Source organism: Etheostoma spectabile, chromosome 12, assembly GCF_008692095.1.
Source record: "Etheostoma spectabile isolate EspeVRDwgs_2016 chromosome 12, UIUC_Espe_1.0, whole genome shotgun sequence".
Taxonomy (NCBI): domain Eukaryota; kingdom Metazoa; phylum Chordata; class Actinopteri; order Perciformes; family Percidae; genus Etheostoma; species Etheostoma spectabile.
Window position 1 is genome coordinate 16,706,103 of NC_045744.1, and position 21,896 is coordinate 16,727,998.

A 21,896-nucleotide genomic window follows, 5' to 3' on the forward strand; every position below is an offset into this window, starting at 1 on the left:
ATACGGCTTTTCGTCTATGTCAGTGGTTCTTAACCTTGTCGGAGGTACTGACCCCCACCAGTTTCATATGCGCGTTCACCGAACCCTTCTGATGATGGCCAAGCGGGGCGTGTCATTACGAATCATATGAGTCGGGTGTGTGTCTTGACCTCCGCCGAACCCCTGAGACTGACTCACGGAACCCCTGGGGTTCGATCGAACCCAGGTTAAAAACCACTGGTCTATGTTAACCACCCACTAAACACCATATCTCGGTGACACGTGTTTCAGTCATATATCTATTGTGGGACCATTTTGTCATCACGAGTCCTAATTATCACAATTATGATAACATTTGAAGGCAGGCGTTAACCTCTTTTTCGAGTTTAAACCAAGGGGAAGGGGTAAGATAGAGAAATGAAATTCAGCCTAAAAGCCTTATTAAGAAAAGCACCACCCACTCGGGCAACCGGAGCTGGTGAAACGAGCGCTCCCGGCACACAGTTTGAACTGCGCAATAACCTCTCTGCCTCTTCATTGGACAGTTGACCGCTGACACGTACTTACAATCGGTAGCAGGTTGTGCGTGGGTGACAGCGAGCTAGCATCACATTTCAGCTGTGAAACAGCGAACGTCAGCTAGCGTTAAGTTAACAGGAAACCGCGAGTGAATGTATGTTGTAGCTCAAGAGACTGTCAAGACCTTTTGCTAAAAGGATACAACGCTATTTCTGAGTACGACGAGCATGTCTGTCCCGGCAGGAGAGGGATGAAGATGACACCACTGTTATGGCGAGTTGTGTCAGTGTGGCTCTGTGTAGCTGTAACGTTATACTGTTGGTAAGTTGATTTGTCGATTTGAACTGAGTAACGTTAACGTTATTATTAACATGCAGTTAGCTGAGAAAAAGTAACAAACTATTTGATAAACGTTACAAGGTTTCAATCTATTGACGCATTACATTAGCTAGCTATAGCGTTAGCGTTAACATGATGCTGTTATGTGGCACCTGGCAAACTTCTGACTTGTTTAAGAGTTAGCTATATTAGCTTAAGTTGCTGACCCAACGTAATAGCCTGTTAGATGTTTAACACAGCTAGCTAATTATCAATTTGTACTTGACTTAGTGGCTAACCGTCCAACACACAACGTTAACAGTCACCCCTCCATGTCATTTTCCATGCATACAGTATGTGTAACAAGATCACTCGGTAGTTGCCCCCATACATTTATTCCGCCACCACAAATTTGTGTCATGTATGAATCTCCTTTAAGCACAAACTGACAAACATAAATTGTATGACGTACGTTACTTTTGACTAAAACATTCATGTCAGCAACATGAATACACACAAATGTGAAATATACACAAATGAATCTGCCGCGTACATCAAAACAATGGCTGATTCCCACGACTGTATACTGTCTGTCACAGAGCTAGCCGACGTACAGATTTGGTTCATCGGCTCTTGATAGGATTATTGGCCTTTCACGTCATCCTCCTGAAACCTGGTTGTTAGGTCTATGTAAATCTGACAGAACACTGTAGTAGCAAGAATACTACTACTACTACTAATGATGATGATGATGATGATAATGATCAAGTTCTTTATGTAGCACCTTACAAGAGTAGTTGCCCGTTTCAGGAAGAAGGTTTAACAAACTCTGAGTTGATTTACCCTGAGATGGGAAACTGAATTTTCGGTGCCAGAACAGTTGATTTGAATTGGTTCAGTCAACTCAGAGTAGGTTCACTCAGAGTTAAGACCGTGCACCACTACTATAAAAAGCAGCAGGAATGGAGCCATGAGACTACGAATCACCATGGTAACAACGCACATACAGTAAGTTTGAACATGTATTTCAATAAAAAAGCAAGACAGCGGCTGCTGCAAAAGAGAGAGAATTTGCGTGGGAGAAAATTGCTGCTAGAGTCAATTAGTAAGCTCAAATATAGTGTATTAATTTCATATTTAATCGTAAGTATAATATTACTGGAGAAATGGTATTGAACTTATAATGTATTTAATTTAGGTAGAATCCTGCACAGGGCTGCACAATTAATCACAGTTTTATTGAAATCGCAATATTGACTAGTGCAATATCCACATTGCAGAGGAGTGCATATTTGTTAAGTACAAAATGTATGTGTCAAACCATTCTGAATGAAGTACTGTGATGCTGCCGAGACGTCCCGGACTACAAATCCTATCCTACAGACTACAGAAAACATCTTGGTTTGGTACAGATCCTCGCAAAAATCACAATACAATCATTTTAATTTTTTAAGATTTAATATTCGTCAATGAAAATGAGAATAATGATACAAACATGATCATTCCTTTCAATATCGTGAATCATATTGCAATCTCAATATCAGTCAAAATAATCGCAATTAGATACTTTCCTTATATCATGCAGCCCTAATCCTGCGGGCAAAAAAGTCTTAGGCCTACTAATCCCATTCTGAGTCTACTGCACCATCATTAACAAAATTCAAATTCATAATCTTTTATTTCAAAGGGTGTACGTCATTCTCCTGCAATACTGTGGAACTCCTTTTTTATGGCTCTAACTGGTTTGTGTCCAAGGAACACTACAAAAATGTTTCAGAGTGAGTCACATTCCTCTGACGGCGCTATGCTATACAGTGGCTTTACTTTAGCCTAAATGCTCCGCATCACCATGTAAAGAAAACTACCGTTTGCAAAAAATGTAATTTGATGCAAATAATCTGTTGGATGTAAATAAAAGTGCGCTGTGTCAGAGGAGACTGAGAGAAACTAGGGCTGCACGATACTAGAAAAATATCTGAATGTGATTTATTTTGACTGATATTGCGATATGATTGACAATATTGGTGGAAATTATCATTTTGGGATCATTGGTTTTGTTAAATGTATTAAAAATCTGTACCAAACAAATATGTTTTCTTTAGTGTGTAGGATACAATTTGTAGGCGTCACTGCTGCACCACAATACTTTATTTTAGAATGGTTTTGACACATATTTTGCCTTTTTTAACAAATATTTTCCCTAACTGCGATTTGCATATTGCACTAGTCCATATTGCGATTTCGGTGAAATTGCGTCTAATTGTGCAGCCCTAAGAGAAACTCGAGGTTTATTGAGGAAAACCTGATTTCAACTAGGTTAGTTACCATAGTAACTGACTCTGAGGTTAAGTAACCCCTCTTTCTCAGGCTGAAATAAAACCCAGAGTTTTTCTCATCTCAGGGTCAACAAACTCAGAGTTCTCACCAAACCTGGGCCCCGGAAAGAACCCCTGCAGAAAAGCAGGACAAAAAATGTGAAATGCAGACATCAAGCTCAAAACAAACCAAAGCAAGTCTAAACAGATGGGTCTTGAGCTGCTCTAAAAAAAACAATGCAACAGACAGTAAAATCTGCAGCAGAGAGGGAGATTATGTAGGATGATTATGTCCTGTAGCCATGATGTAACAAACAAGGATTATGTTAGAAAACATAACACACACTGACTACTGTACTATAAGTTAGATAGCGAGAGAAGGGAGGGAGGGGTATGATACGGTATTAAGATCTATGTTAGTGGTGTTGACCTGCCCTACTTTTACAAGCAACGCTTTGTCTCTCATTTTATAATGAAGCTGTGGGTGATAATATGTTTGACCTTTTAATGTCTGGTATATATACTCTTGACAAAGTAAAATTTAGTAACATGCCAACATGTTTAGACTGCAGAATGATGTCAGTTTTTAGATGTTAATTCACCTATTCACAGTGCACAGACATGTCATAGCAGGAAAAGCACAGGTGTACTTACAAACACGATAAACAGCTGTATTACATTCAGGTTTAACAACCCTAAGGCCCTGGTATTGTGCATGCTGGCTAACTGAAATGTCAAACTGGGACACAAAGACTGTATATATATATTTTTTTTTTTTAATTGTTGCTCTCAAAAAGGATTGGCTTATATTTACTGTCAGTGGGAGTTGATATGAATTTGGCCACCATCAGAGATTTTGCCATAGTCATCATATCGTGGCATATAGCCCTTATACACTGAACAAAATTATAAACGCAACACTTTTGTTTTTTCCCATGAGCTGAACTCAAAGAGCTAAGACTTTTTCTATGTACACAAAAGGCTTATTTCTCTCAAATAATGTTCACAAATCTTTTTAAGTCTCTGCTAGTGAGCACTTCTCCTTTGCCAAGATAATCCATCTACCTCACAGGTGTGGCATATCAAAATGCATTGGACAGCATAATTATTGCACAGGTATGCTGGCCACAAAAAAGGCCACTCTAAAATGTGCAGTTTTATTACACAGCACATTGCCACAGTTGATGCAAGTTTTGAAGGAGCGTGCATTTGGCATGCTGACTGTATCCAACCGCAGACCACGTGTAACCACACCAGCCCAGGACCTCCACAACAAGCATCTTCACCTCCAAGAACACGTGAGAACAGCCACCCGGACAGCTGCTGCAACAATCGGTTTGCATAACCAAAGAATTTCTGCACAAACTGTCAGAAACCGTCTTAGGGAAGTTCACCTGCATTCTTGTCGTCCTCATCGTGGTCTTGACCTGACTGCAGTGCTTTGTCGTAACCAACTTGAGTAGGCAAATGCTCACATTTGATGGCGTCTGGCACTTTGGAGAGGTCTTCTCTTCACGGATACATCCCGGTTTACACTGTACAGGGCAGATGGTAGAGAGCGTGTATGGCGTCATGTGGGTGAGCAGTTTGATGATGTCAACGTTCTGGATTGAGTGGCCCATTGTGGTGGTGGGGTTATGGTACGGGGAGGTGTATGTTATGGACAACAAACACGGGTACAGTTTATTGATGGCATTTTGAATGCAGAGATACCGTGACCAGATCTTAAATCATCCACGACCATCACCTCATGTTGCAGCATGATAATGCACAGCCCCATGTTGCAAGGATCTGTACACAATTCCTGGAAGCTAAAAACATCCCAGCATACTCATTGGACATGTCACCCATTGAGCATGTTTGGGATGCTCTGGATCGGTGTATATGGCGGCGTGTTCCAGGTCCTGCCAATATCCAGCAACTTCACACAGCCATTGAAGAGGAGTGGATCAACATTCCACGGGCCACATTAATTATGCATAGGAGATGTGTTGCACTGCTTGAGACAAATGGTGGTCACACCAGATACCAGTCCCTCCAGGATTTTGCGGCCTTTTTTTGGGATTGTTGCGGCCCAAAAAGCCTAATGTCTTGATGAGCTTTTGTAAAGAACTGCGATAAATGTTGCAATGTATTTTTTGTATGTTTTGTTGCAACAAAGTTGTGGGAGACAGAGAAAGTTATAAAAAAAAGGTTTTTTTGTATAGTTCTTTAAAAATGAAAAGTAAACTTTTTTTGGGGTAAATATTACTCTGGGCTGAGATTTCCAATTAACCTTACCATAAAGGCTCAGGATAATATATCAATATATCAAGGACAAATATCGGTATAAATATGAAAATGACTGGATTTAATTTATTGAATGAATCAAATTTTAACATACAATGTGTCAGTGGCTTGTTGATCTTTGCATTGTTAGTTAATTTCCTAACCTAGCCTGGGGCACAAATTCATAGGGTTTGATAAAGTACTAGGGCTGCACAATTAATCAAATTTTAATCAATTTAAAATTTTCTTTTTTAAATGCATCATTTCATAGTTTTTTGCAAAGCCCATCTACCGCTCCGTAAACCACTGTCTGATCATGTGCCAGTCAGAGTTGTTCCCTGCACCGTGCAGCTTAGTTTTTAAATGTAGGCAGTCACAGAGGACAGAGTAACGTGAGGAAAATTCAACAGATAGCCGTCGGTTATACGTCGGTCTCTAGGTTTACCAGTAAATGCAACATTTTGTCCTTTCTGTGTTTTCAGACAGGAGTGACCAGTGCTAGTTAGTGTCACAGGGCTCGAGTAGCATTTTTCCTCTAGGTCGCATCCACTGCCTCTCCACAATCTGCTGCGTAAATATGAATAATTTGAAACATGTCATGTCTGTGTATTTTTAGGCAGAGGCATTTGTCCACAATAAACATTTTATTGTCATTGAAATATTTTCAGTGAAGCAAAGCCACCGATTGACAACGTCAGTTGTCAACAACACGTCACCAACTGGGATACTCTGTTAGCAAAATATAGCCCGAGTTTCCCAGCTCTGATTCCCTACAGGAAGTGAAGTGAATGGTTAAGTTTTCACTCGGAAAAATGTTTTTCCGATGTCCATGAACGTGCCATTCATTCAGTCCGTGTGACGTCAACCTGTTCTCACTCCAGCTTGGTCATTGGCTCTGAGTCACATACTGATACAAAGTCTGGCACGTGGGACTGCCGGGAATATTGACTGGTTTATTATTTGTTCTACCTCTAATTCCTTTAGGGCATGAAATCCTAGTTATCATACGTGTGACACCATTTTGTTATGTAGACTACTAATCTTATCAGATTCTTATACAGGTAACAAATTGGAGTAATCAATGATGCATCATGTCAAGTGATGTTGATGTGACAGAAGTTGAGAGTCACAGGTCAGTCAGAGGTGTGCCTCAAAGACAATCTTGATGAAAGTGGACCTTATAAAGTCGATGGAGTTGACACATACACATGCTCTTTGCACTTGTGGGAGACATGTTTATCTATTTTAACTTCATATCCAATCTGCTTTGTAAAAGCAATGTTTTAAGTATTGAACAATGTCTGCTATCTCTAAACACTTACATCCAATTCTTGCCTATTCTTGAACTTAAATAACTTGAATATTGAAAAAGTCATTACTGTACTGTGTGTAAGCTACAGCATTTTAGGCTTGCCGCAAAGTTAATAAATATAAATGATTCATTATGAAGGTTACACCTAAAAACCTCTTGCATTTCCTACCCTTTTCTTTGTTAAGTCAACTTCTTTAACTCTTAGTCTATAACCAGTTTGTTAATGAGCAAGTTATGCATTAACACCACACTGCTCCTTTTGGAGCTTTCAATTAGGAAACAAATACTCTGTTGTTTAGTAAAATGTCTGTTGCTAGTCTAGCCCCTCGAGTCAGATCAACAAAGGAGTTGCGCCAGCCATGCCCAGGGGCCAAGTAAAGTACCTGACCTAGAATCAAGAATAAAATCCAGATAATGACCTGGATTGTTGACAGGTTTGCAGTCAGTGTTGGAGTTTGGCCTTTGAGACTGTAAAAGGAGGAGGGACCCATTGCAACTATTTAAAGCCTTGCTACTGCTAATTAGTGTTGTTTTCCTGTCCGGAGTGAGCACAGTCACTGTGAACCTGACAATTGTTTCTGACACCGTGTTAGCCAACAGAAGTGTGGGGTTGAAAAAAGTAAATGTTATTCATTCTTTATTTTCACTTTCATTTGGCTTTTTTGTCACTGAACATGTGGACGTGATACAGATTTCAGACAAAAACGGAACATGTTGAAATATGAATAACATTTTTTAAATATTGTGTTTTTCATGGCCTTACAGTTGGGTTGAGCAATATGCAAGTTGTTAAAGGTGTGTCTCTTTACTTTGACAACATCCCCTGTGGGCCAGCAGATAAGAGAAATTGTCTTTGTTGGGGTACAGGCCGCAGGGACTTTATCAGTGAGTCACACTGGGACATTGGGCTCCAGCTTCCAATGTGTCAGTATGACTCACTGCAGACTAATACAACTGTTAAGTATGCCTAATTCAAGAGTTTATGAATATCCCTATACAGTACTTATACTTCTTTTGTAGATATCAGGACATTAACAAGTGACACATATTTAGAAAAATTGGCTTGTATGGTATTATGACACTGATTGTCTTTCACTGTTTGTCTCGTAGGTACCCTAGTTGCTATGTCGGTTGCACATACCAAGAGGCCCAGAGGCCTGTGTCCTCACAGGACGTCGGTACGGAGGAAGAGTCAGAGGAAAAGATCCATTATCACCAGGTAGCGTCAGCTTTATACTACCATAGTACAACCACCCACCTCATTGCCCAGAGGTTTCACTAGTTGCTGTATGAAATAGCTCATGTGACCATGCACTTCATTACATATTTTTAGCTCATTTAACCACACAGAAATCCTGCTGTCATGCTAGACTCATATCAGATTATCAGTAGTTGCACAACAGTATTTGAATTAATGGACTAGCAAAACTAATTGTTTCTTAGTCAGATTTGTGGATGATTTGGCTTCTGTGAACAAACTTGTTCATGTTGTCAATGAGTGCAAAAAAAACGTTCAAAGGTTTGCTGTCTAAGCCATCACAGGAAGCATGCATATATGGAGACGGAGATGCTTTGTTTATCCTTATGTGTTGAGTATTATAAATGGAAAGACCTGTAAAAGTATGTGAGCCATGTAGACCCGTCCCCTTGTCAATGAGTATTTTGAGCTTGTCTTTTTTTTCTTGTGATGCCTTTTAGATCCAAATAAGTGTGTGTGTATGTGTTCGTGTTCGTGTGTGTGTTCGTGTTCGTGTTCTCTAGGTTGAGGAAAGCTGGGTCCTACCTGCCCAGTCCCCATCTGAAAATGAGAAGTTGATAGAGGATGATCAGGAAGACAAGGAGCAGACAACACAGGATGTGGACAAAAAACTGTATTTAGAGGTACGGTATAGTTGCAGCAAAGATGTGACTATTGCAAAAATGAATGTATTAGTACAAATAATTTCTGTGACGTTTGCTTAATGCATGTGAGTGATGATTTCAGAGACATGTTTAAGCTGAGGTTTTACAAAGGTTTCCTCCAGACCAGCTCAACCGCTTTAGAGCTGGATAAGCAATCCTATGCATCATACCATCCAGTCCTTTTTATTGATCGTTCCTGGAACATTTGAAGCTTAAAGTGTTTGGTTGATAAATCCAACTCTGGCTAATGCGCCAACCGTTTTAGCTCAAGTATCTCTTTGTGTATCCATCAGGCCTTTGAGGTGGAGGAGCCTATTGTAGAGGAAGAGATGGAGGCAGACAAAGGAATTTCACAACCTGAGCCAGAAACTGAGCAAAGCTCAGAAAATCAAAATCCTGAAACCTCCATCAGTCAAGACCAGGACTCAGCCTCCCTGCTGCCTTCCGCTGAACCGGTCTCTGATTTTGCTGCTAAGCTTGAAGACAACTCCAACATCCTTAACCTTCAAGACAACATTAAAGATAGGCAAGACATGATTACCTCCAGGCTTATTTATAGCTTTTCAGTAGGGCTGGGACAGTTACTGCATTAACGCAAAAAAGAAAACATGGGCCTGCACGTGTGCATGTTTTGTCTGACGTGGATTCATTGATTATAATAACATGGATTGTGTTTGATGACATTGCGTATTACATGGAGTCAAGGAATTCTTGTAAGCCAAACCCACGTGACACATTCGTCCAGTCAGCTGCAAGTCAGGAGCGTGGAGCATCAACCGCGGATGTATGACGTTGCGACACCACGCTTCTGTTGCTAATCCATTTGTGTGATTGGACGAACGTGTCACGTGGGTCTGGCTGCTCCAGAATTTCACACCACTGTCATGGTGGCTCGGATGGACTACAAAGTCATATTTTACAAAAATAGCTCACTGAAACGTGTTTCTGAAAACATTTTAATCGAGAAATAGGCCATACAGTTGCTGAATCTGTCTTCATTCAGCTTTCTGATGCGCAGCATTTTTTCAAATGCAGCACCGCCTGCCCAGAATGCTTTGCGTGCACGTTGAAGCCACTTGACGTCACCCATAGGAATGGAGTGGAGCGCGTTGCATGGACTTATGGGTCACCACCATAAGGTTTAAGCCAATGTTTTTTCGGGGGTAACGCCATTGACTTTACCGGCAGTATTAACAATCGATAAAGCCACCGTTTCCTGAGAAGCTGTAGCTTGTTGTTTTATTGTTGTTTCATTTTTAACTCACTTTACGTAAACTTTGTAACCTCACAGCGACACTCATACGCTACTCTCCGTTACTGCTCGCTCTCCTTGCGCGAAATGGGCACTGACATCACTCACTGCCATTCTCGCTTTAACTTACGCTACTCTCGTAAGGGGGTTGGGGTATACCCATAGACTGTAATAAATATACAGTCTAAGGGTATATTGCGCCACCGCGGGAATTTCTTGCTTTTTAAACGCGGTAGGAAAAAATCCATACCGTTCCAGCCCTACTGTTCAGTTAATTCAATCTGTCAGTTATCTGGAAAAACACCACAAAAATGCTTTGCTGTATGTCATTCTGGTGTTTTAGAAATTGTATGTTGCTTCAGGTTACAGCACTGATGAGAAGAACTTCCTTTAAAATATTTATTTATTCTGTGACGTTTCCCTGCAAATTATAATGCTGAAAAGGTGTACCGTGGATTGTTTCATCTCAGTTTTTTAGATGATGCAGCAGACGTAGCTGCACCTGAGGTCATTGATTCTGACCTCCCTCCAGCTGACTGTGAAGAAGAAGAAGAAGAAGAAGAAGAAGAGACCAAGCAATATGACAATGATAGGTGGGTATGGTGAATCCTGTGCCCTACTCAGTGAGCTAAAAAGATAGAAATAACATTTGTCAAGTTGGCTTTCACTCTTAGTTGTGAGCCTGACCACTGTAGAATTTGGTTATCGTTCTAAACTAAAAGACAAACGGTTCTTTGACACTAAACAAACCAACATGCTTTTTTTGTTGTTACCACAGTCCTCCAATGGTTGTGGAGAACACTTCCAATGTTCACACTGCAGGTACTAAAACCCACATTGACCCACCAATGAGTTCTCAGACTGGTCACAGAACACAGCATCTGGAGGCCAACACGTCACACGGGCTGAAAGAGCAAGTAAGGAATTCGGATAGCATGTGAACTATTTTCTGCTCTCTACCAAAGGAGGTTCCCTAGCTCCCATTTTCTCATTATCTTTGACAGGACCCGAGCTCCCCTGTTACCACAGGCACAGATTCCAGCGTGAGCAGCAAAGACCCTGAGGACATTCCCACGTTTGATGAGTGGACGCGGAAGATGATGGAGGTCGAGAATGAAAAGAGTGAGGTTGCAATTTTAAGTTTGATGATCCAGAACGTAACATATTCTGGTGCATGTGTGAAACTTAAGGACTGATTTTGAAAACTTCCCCCATGTTCCTTTATTATGTTTGGCCTCCAAATAGCTCAGTCTACTCATACTTCCAACAATGTGGCTCCTCATACGGTGAAGAAGGTCCAGAAGAACTTCAATAACTACGCCTCAGTGGAGTGTGGAGCCAAGATCCTTGGTGCTAACCCTGAGGCAAAGGTAATGTGATACTACATACTACTGAAGAATCTGCTTACTCTGTTGGATGTTGATAAAATGACAAATATGCGTGCATATTGATTTCTGAATTTGTTCCATACAGAGCACTTCAGCCATATTGAAGGAGAACATGGACTTGTACATGCTAAACCCCTGTAGTAATAAAATCTGGTATGTAGTATGCAAGCCTCTCCTGCTTTCTATTTACAGATGCAACCTTAAAATATTTATTTTCATCTCCACCTGAAGCCAATTTTTAAAGCTTTGTTTTTCATTCTCACCCAGGTTCATCATTGAGCTCTGTGAGCCCATCCAAATGAAGCAGCTGGACATTGCTAACTTTGAGCTATTCTCTTCTACTCCCAAAGACTTTCTTGTCTCCATCAGTGATAGGTATGCACTGCAGCTGTGGTGAAATGTCCGAAAACACCATGTTGTGTTATGATGAGACAAAGGGAAAGCTTAGACAACATCAGTCATTCTTAGGTCACAGGTCAGGGGATGAAAATATTCGTCCAGTCTCAAATAACCAAAATTGTACATGTATAATTAATTGTATCTGCAGATTCAGGGAATCTAGTCAGCTGTATGAAAAGGGAATGTTTTGTCTCAGGACTGTTTCCGTTTGGAGGTAGGAGGGCCAGCCACACTTTTAGTGTACTTCCCAGAGAGATGGAGAGAGAAAGCGAGAGAGAAAGGCGCCTGCAATATCTTAGTTTACCTTAAAGGTTCAGCTAAATATTGCAATTCATAACCTTTTTTCCAACTTCTAATTTTTCCAAATTTCAAGTCCCCAAAAGGAAACTTTGTCAACATCTGTTTTTATCTGTGTTGTGTGAATCTTCTCCTGTAGATATCCAACAAACAAGTGGCTAAAGCTGGGAACCTTTCACGCCCGGGATGAACGCACAGTTCAGAGTTTCCCATTAGATGAGCATCTTTATGCTAAATATGTGAAGGTGAGCTTTTTCTTGTCACACAATCATTGCATCTGTCTCTATTCTGTGCTATTGCAGAGGAAATGCTGTTATCTCTTATTGCTGGTGAGCATTTTAACTGCTGTTTCCGTATACTTTCTCTCTGAATTAAGTTTTGGCCCCTTTACTGTAGAATGATGAGAGTATTATAGGAGGTTTGGACCTCTGTACATAAAAGTTTCTGTGTGATCATACAGTATGTTACATTATTCTGTATAAGAGTACCAGCACATTTATGAAATGTAAAATGTAACTAGGCCAGTTTGGACAATGTTTTACATTCTAGATTTAGACGTTTGGGCATTTTGCCTATGAAGAGACTCAAATAAAAACCAACACACACTCTCAGGTCCTGTTTTGAATGCATGTCTCTTTAATTCTTTTCTCTTTTTTATGTCTCTCATGCTTCAGATGTTCACCAAGTACATAAAGGTTAGCCTGCTTTTCTTGTAGAGGTCTGTGAATGTGTGAGCTTAATAGTAAACATGGAGTTTTTTTTGTGTCTTTCTTTATCTGTGTGGTGTGATTACAGATTCAGATCTAACTTGCTATGCTTGCTAATAACCCATTGCAACTTTTGTAAATACTCTGAATACAATCATATCACACATAATGAACATTTGATAACCCATTATAAAATGAAACCCACCAGTTGCCATTCCCATAATAAAGCATAGCATGTCAGATCATCTAACTTACCCTTTACTGAGATGTTCTTCAGATGTACTCACATTGGCAATCAGTCCCTCAAAGTTTCATTTTAGCCAATTCTATTGATTTTACAACAAAAAAAATCACCGCTTTGCTGTTTTTAAATTACACAACCACTGCTGAGAGTGTTTATTTGTGCAGGGTACAATACTGCACCCATTTCCATTATAATATCTGAATAATTTTTGCATTATTATCTAGGTAGAGCTGGTCTCTCACTTTGGCTCTGAACATTTCTGTCCCCTCAGTCTCATAAGGTATGTAATATTCAGGCAATATTCAAGTCTTTTCTAACATGCTCTCAACATGATTTTAATATGTAAAATGTTCAAGGAACATGTAGATTTTGCTATGGATGTGTTGTATTCTTATCATTGTGCTTTGTATATCTTTTTGGTTGATTTTATTTTTCTATTCAATCAACATCAAATAAACCAATTGGCTTAAAGTTTGTTTTCCAAATGGTAGCTTGTTGCATCATGCATGAGCTCTTAATAGTGTCAATGGATATTATGTAATATTTGGCATGTGGTCATGGGCAGTTCACCCATACCACGCTATCAAGCCTCTGGTGGGAACAAGGAGAGAGAATGCATAATAAGCAGGTATTATTTCCACTTCTGTAGCATGTAAAGATAAATCTGGCTGAAATTTGCACACAAAAGGGATGGCAAAAATCAGAACTTTCTAATGTTGGAGAAAAGGACTCTCCTTTTCTATATGGCCTGTGTGTTGTGGGCTTTTAGTGTAGCTCTCTGCCCCCTACAGGCTGTCAAAGACTTGACAATGGATCCCTTTTAAGTGGCTAGATAGATTAGATTTCACTGTTACATGAGCTTGGTTATTTAATTAATTTTTATGTCCTTTTTCGCCAGGGTGTTTGGCACAAGCATGGTGGAGGAGTATGAGGAGATAGCTGATCCCCCAGGAAGGCCAGATGATCAGGACGATGACTTGGGTAAAACTTGAGAAATATGTATACATTTGGACATTTATCAGTACGAAAGACACACTAACCCATTTGGTACAGTTTGTATCATGTTTGGGGATAATGTAATACATTTGTCACACTAAACTGTGTGGGTGTGGGTGTGAGGGTGTGTGTGGGGGTGTGTGTGGGGGTGGTCGGTCACTTATCGTTGTCTTTTTAAGGTTTTGTTCTGAGATTGATGTGTTATTAAGTGCACTGCTCCCTACAGATTATCCAAATGGATATGCACCTGGTGAAGTCAAGTCATCCAATAATCTGATTGGATCAGCAAAGGGTAAGTATACCAAACATGTATTTTTATTGCATAAAGATGTCTACAATGACCCTACACCCTGATTGCTGTATTAACTTGTTGCTCTGATTTTTCCATTTTCTCTTCAGATGTAATTTTTAACATGGTTAATAATATTGCTGTCAATGTTCTTGGCGGAGGCCCAGAGTTGCAAGGTATGACCAACACAATAAGCTTGACATTTCTGCATAGCAGTTCTCACATCCAGTTTTTTCCACAGCCTTTACTTTTTGAAGGAGATCCAGTCACTATTATTATTTATTCAGTTATTGACAATATGTTGGCCATGACTTTTTTAAATGATAAATATGTGCATGTTTACTCTGTGTTGTTTTTTGTTCACGTTTTGTAGGCAACCTTTCATCACAGGAAGCGAACATGACTGAGCCATCACCCCAACCTGGAACCACCTCTCAAACTGCCACTACAGACCTTATTTCAGTGTGAGTACATGTCATGAATCTTATTACATCTTTCATCACTGAAAGTGCATTTAATCCGTCAACTTACCTTAACTCTGGCATTGTTTGTCAGAGTTAAACAAAAAAATTTAATTAAATATTGACCATTTGAAATGTTATTTATACTGTTGGAATGGAGGGAAAGTGGTAAATATAACTTAGTGTCATGAATGCTTTATGATCTATCTTTAGTCTACATTAATAACCTATGTAAAATTGCTTTTAATGTGTTCTGTTATGCATTCCTTTACTGTAATTAATATGTTCTATATTGTTCTTCTCCCTCTCTAGTCCAGACTCTGAAGTGAAAGAGATTTTACCAGACCCCGCTATCCCTGCAACTGTAGCCCCGTCCTCAAAGACCTCCGTACCAGAGACACCTACCGCTGATACAAGCAAACAAGAGCTCCCCCCAGTGGAGGAAGACATTATCATTCCTTTAGAGAAAGATGAGGAAGAACATATTAGTTCTACAATCATCCTTTTGGATAAGGAGGAGGAGTTAGAGGAAGATAAAGAGAAAAGGGATCCGCATGAGAAACAACAAGAAATCCCAAACTACTGTTCACTTCCTTCCTCTTGCTCTTGCGCAGCTTCCCTCCAGGAGTATCTCCATCAGCAGTGTTCAGCACTGCTGTCCAAAAACAGGAAATGCCAAACCATGAACAGAAAGCCAATGATTCTTCCCATCCAAACACCCACTTGGCAACTACCCCTGTACCCCTCCGCTTGCCCTGATCCTCCGCCGCCCCACAGTGAGACACATCAGCCCCGTAAACAAGAACAAGCTTCTGAACAGGAGCCAGAGAGCCCATCAGAAACGCCACAAGGAAACAAGGTAGAATCTCATAAAGAGTCAATGTCTGAACTTACTCTGCCGGAGCCCAGGCAAACATCAAACCTCCCTACGCCTATTGCCACTGACTCATCCTCTGCCAAGCCTTCCCCTATTGTGGAGACTCCACAGCTGTCTCCTGGGGAACCAGCGAAGGAGCTAAAGCCAGAAAAGAGCCAGACTGGGCCGATTGAAGAGAAGCACATTGAGCCTTCAGCCTCTCTGAGTAACTCGGCCTATGTAAAACCCGTTGTCAGTGCCACAGTGGATGATGCCTCAGTGGCACTAACAGAAGAGAAGTCTGACATTAAGGTTTCTAAACCAGAGATAGATAATCCTGTTCAAACCCCAGATAAGGCAGATGAATCCCAAGTTCTCCATCCCACCACCTCCCCTCGTTTAGAACGTCACCCGGACCCACCAGTTGTACCTGACAGTGAAGTATCCCGCCCTGCTCCAGACATCATTACAGAACTTGAACCCTCTGGTGGTCACTCGGTCATCACAGAAACTAAAACGGAGGATTTCGCAGAAGACATCATTATTTCGTCAGATGGCAGGCCTTCCTCTCTTACCTCGCCGTCTGTCTTAGACATCTATGCAGAGCCCCTCAATGGCACGGAGCAGAACGGGAACCCAGTGCATGGCTCCAGCCAGAAGGAGTCTGTGTTCATGAGACTCAATAACCGCATCAAGGCCCTGGAGATGAACATGTCACTCAGTGGACGCTACCTGGAGCAGCTAAGCCAGAGGTGAGAAACGGAGACAAGCACCAATGCTACAGGAATACAAAACGTACTGTATGGTTGCCGGCGTTGGTGTATAAAAAGAGTAGAGGCTGATGTTACGACTTCCATGTTTTGATTCAAGGTATCGAAAGCAGATGGAGGAGATGCAGAAGGCTTTCAACAAAACCATCATTAAACTCCAGAACACCTCTCGAATAGCAGAAGAGCAGGTGAGCAGTGAGAGGGCACATAGGTTTGTGCAGCCAGTTGCCATGTGCTTTTTGTCTGACCTTTTGAGTTGTCTGAAAATCATTTTGTTATATTGATTGAAAATGCAATTAATAATCTTGGTGGGATGAGTACAACATCACCACAGATTTGAGTTGCTGCTTCACTTTCAAGTGTATCTTTCCAATAGCTTTCTGCTTTAGGTTTAATACACTAATCAATATTAGTGTCAGTTGCCATTTGGGTCAAATGACTATATGTAATGCTTCACATACCATTTCAATGATGTGAATGTGTGTGTGTAGTTGCTTCAGTTGTTGTCCTTTTCCTCCCGTAGGACCAGCGTCAGACTGAGTCTATTCAGCAGTTGCAGGGCCAGCTGGAGGATGTGACTCAGCTGGTTCTTAACCTGTCCGTCAGAGTCAGCCAGCTGCAGAATGAGGTAGATACAATGCTCCAGGCACAAAGCCTTTATGTGTAATCACAATTTTTTTTTCACCCTGATAGCAAACTGAGTCAATGTAGTCTTTTTCTGGACCAAGCCATCAGGATGACAAATGGGTCCTGACACATAATTTGAGAAACATCATTAAAGGCTACCAAAAGCGTTAGCATTTTACTGATCCAAACTTCTGAAATACATTCCAATATTTTCTTCACTATATTTTTCTGTCTCTCCATTTGTCGCATCACACAATGCCGCTGTTTTGTTATTTATAAAATCCATTGTCTGTCTCACCTAGGTGTCAGAGAGGCAGAACTACCTGCTGCTGTCTCTGGTGTTGTGTCTGTGTCTTGGCCTGCTGCTGTGTGCCAACCACTGCCGCGTCCCCACTACTCCTCCAACCACAGAACCAGAGCCGCCCATATCTAAGAGCTACACCTATTGCTGTCCTGAAAGGTAGCAAGACAATCTTACTGTTTTACTTTCAACTGAAAATGTATACCATGTACAAATACTATCTTTATATCTAGATCCAGTAAAGCTCAGATGTATCTTTATAATCGTAGTGGCAAGGACAAAGCTCTAGTGAAGAGGGTAAGTGTGAATAAGCATTAAGTGGCATCTCCAAATGGGCTATAACGGCTAATAGGCAAAAGGTTTCTGTGCCTTCAACCGCTTTTACTCATTAAGCCAGTTTATTGATACAATTAATCACCAAGAGCATCACAGCTGGAATCTTAAGTGATGACACAACCGTGACTTGGTGCTTTATGCTGTCTTTTTCGTCAACCATTATTGTTACTTTAATAGGCAGTTCTCTTCCTGTGATGAGACGGGCTTGAAGAGGAGTGCATCCTATCCACTCATACACTCACTCGCCACTACTGAAGGTACAGTTCTGCTACATAAGTGCTATCATGGTAATAATAATTTCAAAGGTTTTCTCCTATGTCTTCATTTCAGAATTGAACCATTTCCTATCTTGGTAGAAATTAACATTAACCTTGTGCTCACAGGCCTAGAAATGCTGCACTCAGAGGAGACACAGAGTCTTTGTCCAGCTAACAGAAAGGTGTGTAAAGATTAATTAATTGCAATGCAGTCTGAAATACTGGTTGTATCGTACAGTTGTTAACTTATTTTTCTCCATAACCTTGTCCCGCACAGAGGAGACGCCGTAAGATGAAACCCATAGAGAAAGTGGAGACTCTCAAACCCTCTTTTCATGCTGCTCCAGAACTGTGTAACGGAGCTGTTGTATGTAATGGTGTACCCGTCACCGCAAACCCGTCGCCCCTTAAGAAAAGGTTACTTCAACCTATGTTTAGAGACTCGCCGTCAGAAGGCAGCTCGGAGGGATCTTCGCATTCAGATGACCCCTCCTTCTGTGGCATCACCACAGGTTGCACCCGAATCTGTGACGGACTCCCTCCACCCAAGACCAGGGCGGAGAAACGGGCATTAAGACGCAGGCGTCCAAAGCCCAGTTGCGCGGTGGTGGACTTGCTACAGGCCCCACGGAGGGACAGGAGTGAACCGTTGCCCATCTCTACCATACAGGACATCATGAACAGGAAAACTAAACAAAACTCTGGGACATTTGGGGTGAACGTTGCATTCTCAGGTCCTGTTTGACAGAAGTCTACTCCCTCTCACTGACTGCCTAATTGTTTCCAAGATAGATGGATGTTCATTTCTGTTGCCAGAAGCAGCTTTAAGCTTTGATATGAGACAATCCCTTCACCCTCACTTTTGTTTTCTGCTTATGTTCTTGTCACGTTTTTTTTCATTGTAATACTTTAAATCAAAGAAATGTCTTCCCAGCTTTCCATTAAAGCTTTTCTCTTTTGTTTGGAAATATTGACTGTGACTGTTGACCCTATGCACTAACAAAATTATTCAATTAAGTTTTATTGTCTACATGCTGCACACTGACCCTGTAAACAACAAATCTATATAACCGCATCCACGGTTCATTCACTTGCTGCCTTTCCTTGCGTCTTAGTCCGTCCCACTGAGGACGCATGGGAGAGACGAGAAGAAAGAGGTAACGGGAAAATGTGTTTATAGAGGGATGAGATGCCCTCATGTCATTGGATTTATCAGCTGCATGGATGGAGATAGCACCAGCTTTTAGCTGCACAGCTTCCGGGAAGGCTGCTCTCCCTCATAGCTCCTCTGAGATCTCTCCTTGATTTTGGCTCCTCAGGGCAGGAATAAGAGCTTTCAGACGGTAGGCAAGCAGGGCCAGAACAACGTCCGGTTCAAGCGAGGAGCTATCAAAGAAGAGAACCAACACAAGCAAAGAAGTTTTTTTTTTTTCAAGCTTTACTGCGTGCCTTTTTATATTAATGAACATCCGTTAGAATCAAGCCATTGCCACGTGAGTTGCTACAAAGCTAATTAAGACAGACATCAGCTCCACACAACTCTGTATTTCTTAGTGTGGCTATGTTCAGAAGGTTGTGGCATCCAGTGAAGATTCAATTCATCTTTATTTTTAGTATCAATTCATAACGAGTTATCTCAAGACTCTTTACAGATAGAGTAGGTCTAGACCACACTCCAGAATTTACAAGGACCCAACAGTTCTAGTAGTTTCCTCTAGAGCAAGCAACAGTGGCAAGGTAAAACTCCCATTTAGGAAGAAACCTCGGTCAGATCCAGGCTCTTGGTAGGCGGTGTCTGACGGGCCGGTTGGGGTTGAAATGATTAGTGGCAAAAAATAGTCACAGTAAAAGGTAGTGGAACAGTGACTAAAAATATTGGTTTGTAGTAGTTCATGGCATAGCAGCAAGATAATTTCCTCTTTTGAAGAGTTGTGTTTTTTTTTTTTTGGTCTTTTTTTTTTTTTTTTTAAATCCTCCACTTCTCCTTGGCTACTACGAGCTTTAATTGTAGTCAGTTCATCTCCAAAATAAAAACGCAAACCATTACCGAAAATGTATGTGGGGTGTTAAGCACAGATAACAATAATAATAATGTATCCTTTATTAGTCCCACAAGGGGAAATTACAATTTACACTCTGTTGTTATTTGACACATTACACAGGCTGAATAATTACACACATGCTCAGTACCTATACATGCACTAAATGGAGAGATGCCAGAGTGAGAAGACAGAAGACATATCAAAGCATTTGTATTGTTACATTGGAAGAAAATAGACCTACAAAAGAAACTGTTCAATGATATGTTCTATTGTTATATTGATCCAGTGAACCTGAATGAGTAGAAAAAGGAAGATGGTCCTGTTACAACATGAAAGGACTTCAAACAAGAAGTACATTTTTTTTATGTGATTAAAGAAAAGAGATTAATCTTTCATCAACTGCACTCAAGATCAGGCATGTAGCTAGTTGTTAGGGCAAAAAACAGTAAGTTTTAGTTTTAGTGGATTCTTGCGTTTTCCAAAACTAAAAATAGTCATGACATATTTACTTGCAGAGCAAAGTACAGTGGCAGGTTACTAATTTATAAATTAAAATAAGCTAGTTCTGAATTAATATGACAAGTCATCCTAGGTTGATTAATCATTCTACAATTCAAGGTCGGTGGCTGGATATTATTGTTTTAAATGGCTTACATAAATTGGGAGGCCTCTATGTGGGGATAGCTCCATGCTGAATGTCAAGTCCCCAGAGTGTGGGAAAACTACAGATGCATGGCAATAAAAGAACACGTTTAATGCCACGTGGGATTGATTGTCTGTTGCCACCATAGACCATTAATATAAATATATCAATAATATAGAGTCTATGGTTGCCACTTTGCAATACTATCGGCTATCAGCCTGTTTGTCATCTGATCTGCGCTTGTCAGAAGTTCGCAGCATTTCTTGTAAAGAAGATGGGGTAACCCTAAACAGTGTGGATTATATTCTAAAAAAAACTTTAAAAACATTAGTTTTTAAGTAAAATTGAGATAAAACAGTAGCTAGGTATCCACCAACCGCAAAACATTGTTATAAACCAAACCGCTGGTTTAAACAATCAAATTTAGGGTGGATCTCCAGAAATTATACTAGTTAACGTTCGAGAAGACGCCTTTTTGCTTCCGGTGTGTTATTAGGAAAAGACGGTACCCGGTCAAGAAAAGGCTTTCAAAATCTCTTTCTGAGAGGATTACCAAACAGTAAAGCAGCAGGACAACGGGGAGATGGGGCTACACATAGCTACCGTTACCCAAACTGACAGCGCATACAAACGGAGCTGTACCCGTAAATTGAGAAGAACAGGTATGTGCCACTCGTATTACCTGTATTAAACTAATCTGTGTGGGGAATTTGCATTATGCAAATGTTTGCAATTTTCTGGTTTTGAATTTGTTCAAAGTAACATTAGTTATTGTAACACTATTTTCCCACCTAAAACACGCCATGCGGGCGGGTTACACAGTAGCTAGGCTAACTGCCTGTAGCCTAGCTAGCTACATGTTTTATAAATGTTTATGCAAACAATAAGGCTTACCTGGACGGTTGTGATAAAAACCGAGCCATACCCATGCTATACGGCCGCAAGGAAATTGTTTTTATGCAATGTGTAATATTCTAGTAGGCCTATGCATCATGTTAAAAAAAAATTGAACCATTCTTTGTGTGGTAACTAGCTAAGAGACATTGCAAGTTGAAAAAAACCTCGACTCTGTGCCTCCAGCCATCATTTAAGTAGAGTGAGCTACTTTGCATGTTATTTGGGGCAAATTCTGGTCGCTATAAACTTGTGTAACTTAGGGCTAGATGGCTTGTTTGGAAGTATACCGTGTTTTTAAAGGTTTAAGTCATGGTCGTAATTTCCGGTACGTGGCAGGAAACTGTAAGGCAACAGGAAAATGTTGTAAAAAGAAAATAATTACAAGTAAATTCTGCTTTTACGTCCAGAATATGACATGAATTGGCTTTGAAATGCCAAGTTCTCTCCTCAAGTTGCTGCTTTGTTCAGTAATCTGAAGCATGATTAGGTCTAGACTGGTTACGATCTGATGCATTATATTT

The 21,896-nt window shown here is 40.6% G+C and overlaps 1 protein-coding gene across 4 annotated transcripts; it reads left to right on the plus strand.

Annotated features, from left to right (window-relative positions):
- The first annotated feature begins 522 nt into the window (after positions 1-522).
- LOC116698594 (SUN domain-containing ossification factor) lies at positions 523-18,821 on the plus strand. Of its 4 annotated transcripts, none has more exons than XM_032530584.1 (24): positions 523-819; positions 7,822-7,930; positions 8,473-8,592; positions 8,907-9,139; positions 10,336-10,458; positions 10,644-10,782; positions 10,870-10,987; positions 11,111-11,235; positions 11,339-11,406; positions 11,521-11,628; positions 12,089-12,194; positions 12,624-12,644; positions 13,125-13,180; positions 13,799-13,881; positions 14,123-14,188; positions 14,296-14,361; positions 14,559-14,649; positions 14,959-16,254; positions 16,373-16,460; positions 16,796-16,900; positions 17,202-17,359; positions 17,702-17,793; positions 17,920-17,975; positions 18,071-18,821. In XM_032530584.1, the coding sequence occupies exons 1-24, from the start codon at positions 749-751 to the stop codon at positions 18,536-18,538; spliced, it is 3,966 nt and encodes a 1,321-aa protein (XP_032386475.1). In that variant the 5' UTR covers positions 523-748; the 3' UTR covers positions 18,539-18,821. The 4 variants fall into 4 exon arrangements, with proteins under 4 accessions (XP_032386475.1, XP_032386476.1, XP_032386477.1 ...); XM_032530585.1 differs by having other exon boundaries at positions 17,714-17,793; XM_032530586.1 differs by lacking the exon at positions 12,624-12,644.
- Positions 18,822-21,896: the final 3,075 nt, after the last annotated feature.

Coding starts and splice junctions, on each gene's coding strand:
- LOC116698594 (XM_032530584.1), top strand. CDS start 749: ATGAAGATGACACCACTGTTATGGCGAGTTGTGTCAGTGTGGCTCTGT. Junction 11,407..11,520: donor CCCTGTAGTAATAAAATCTG/GTATGTAGTATG, acceptor ATTCTCACCCAG/GTTCATCATTGAGCTCTGTG. Junction 12,645..13,124: donor TGTTCACCAAGTACATAAAG/GTTAGCCTGCTT, acceptor ATTATTATCTAG/GTAGAGCTGGTCTCTCACTT.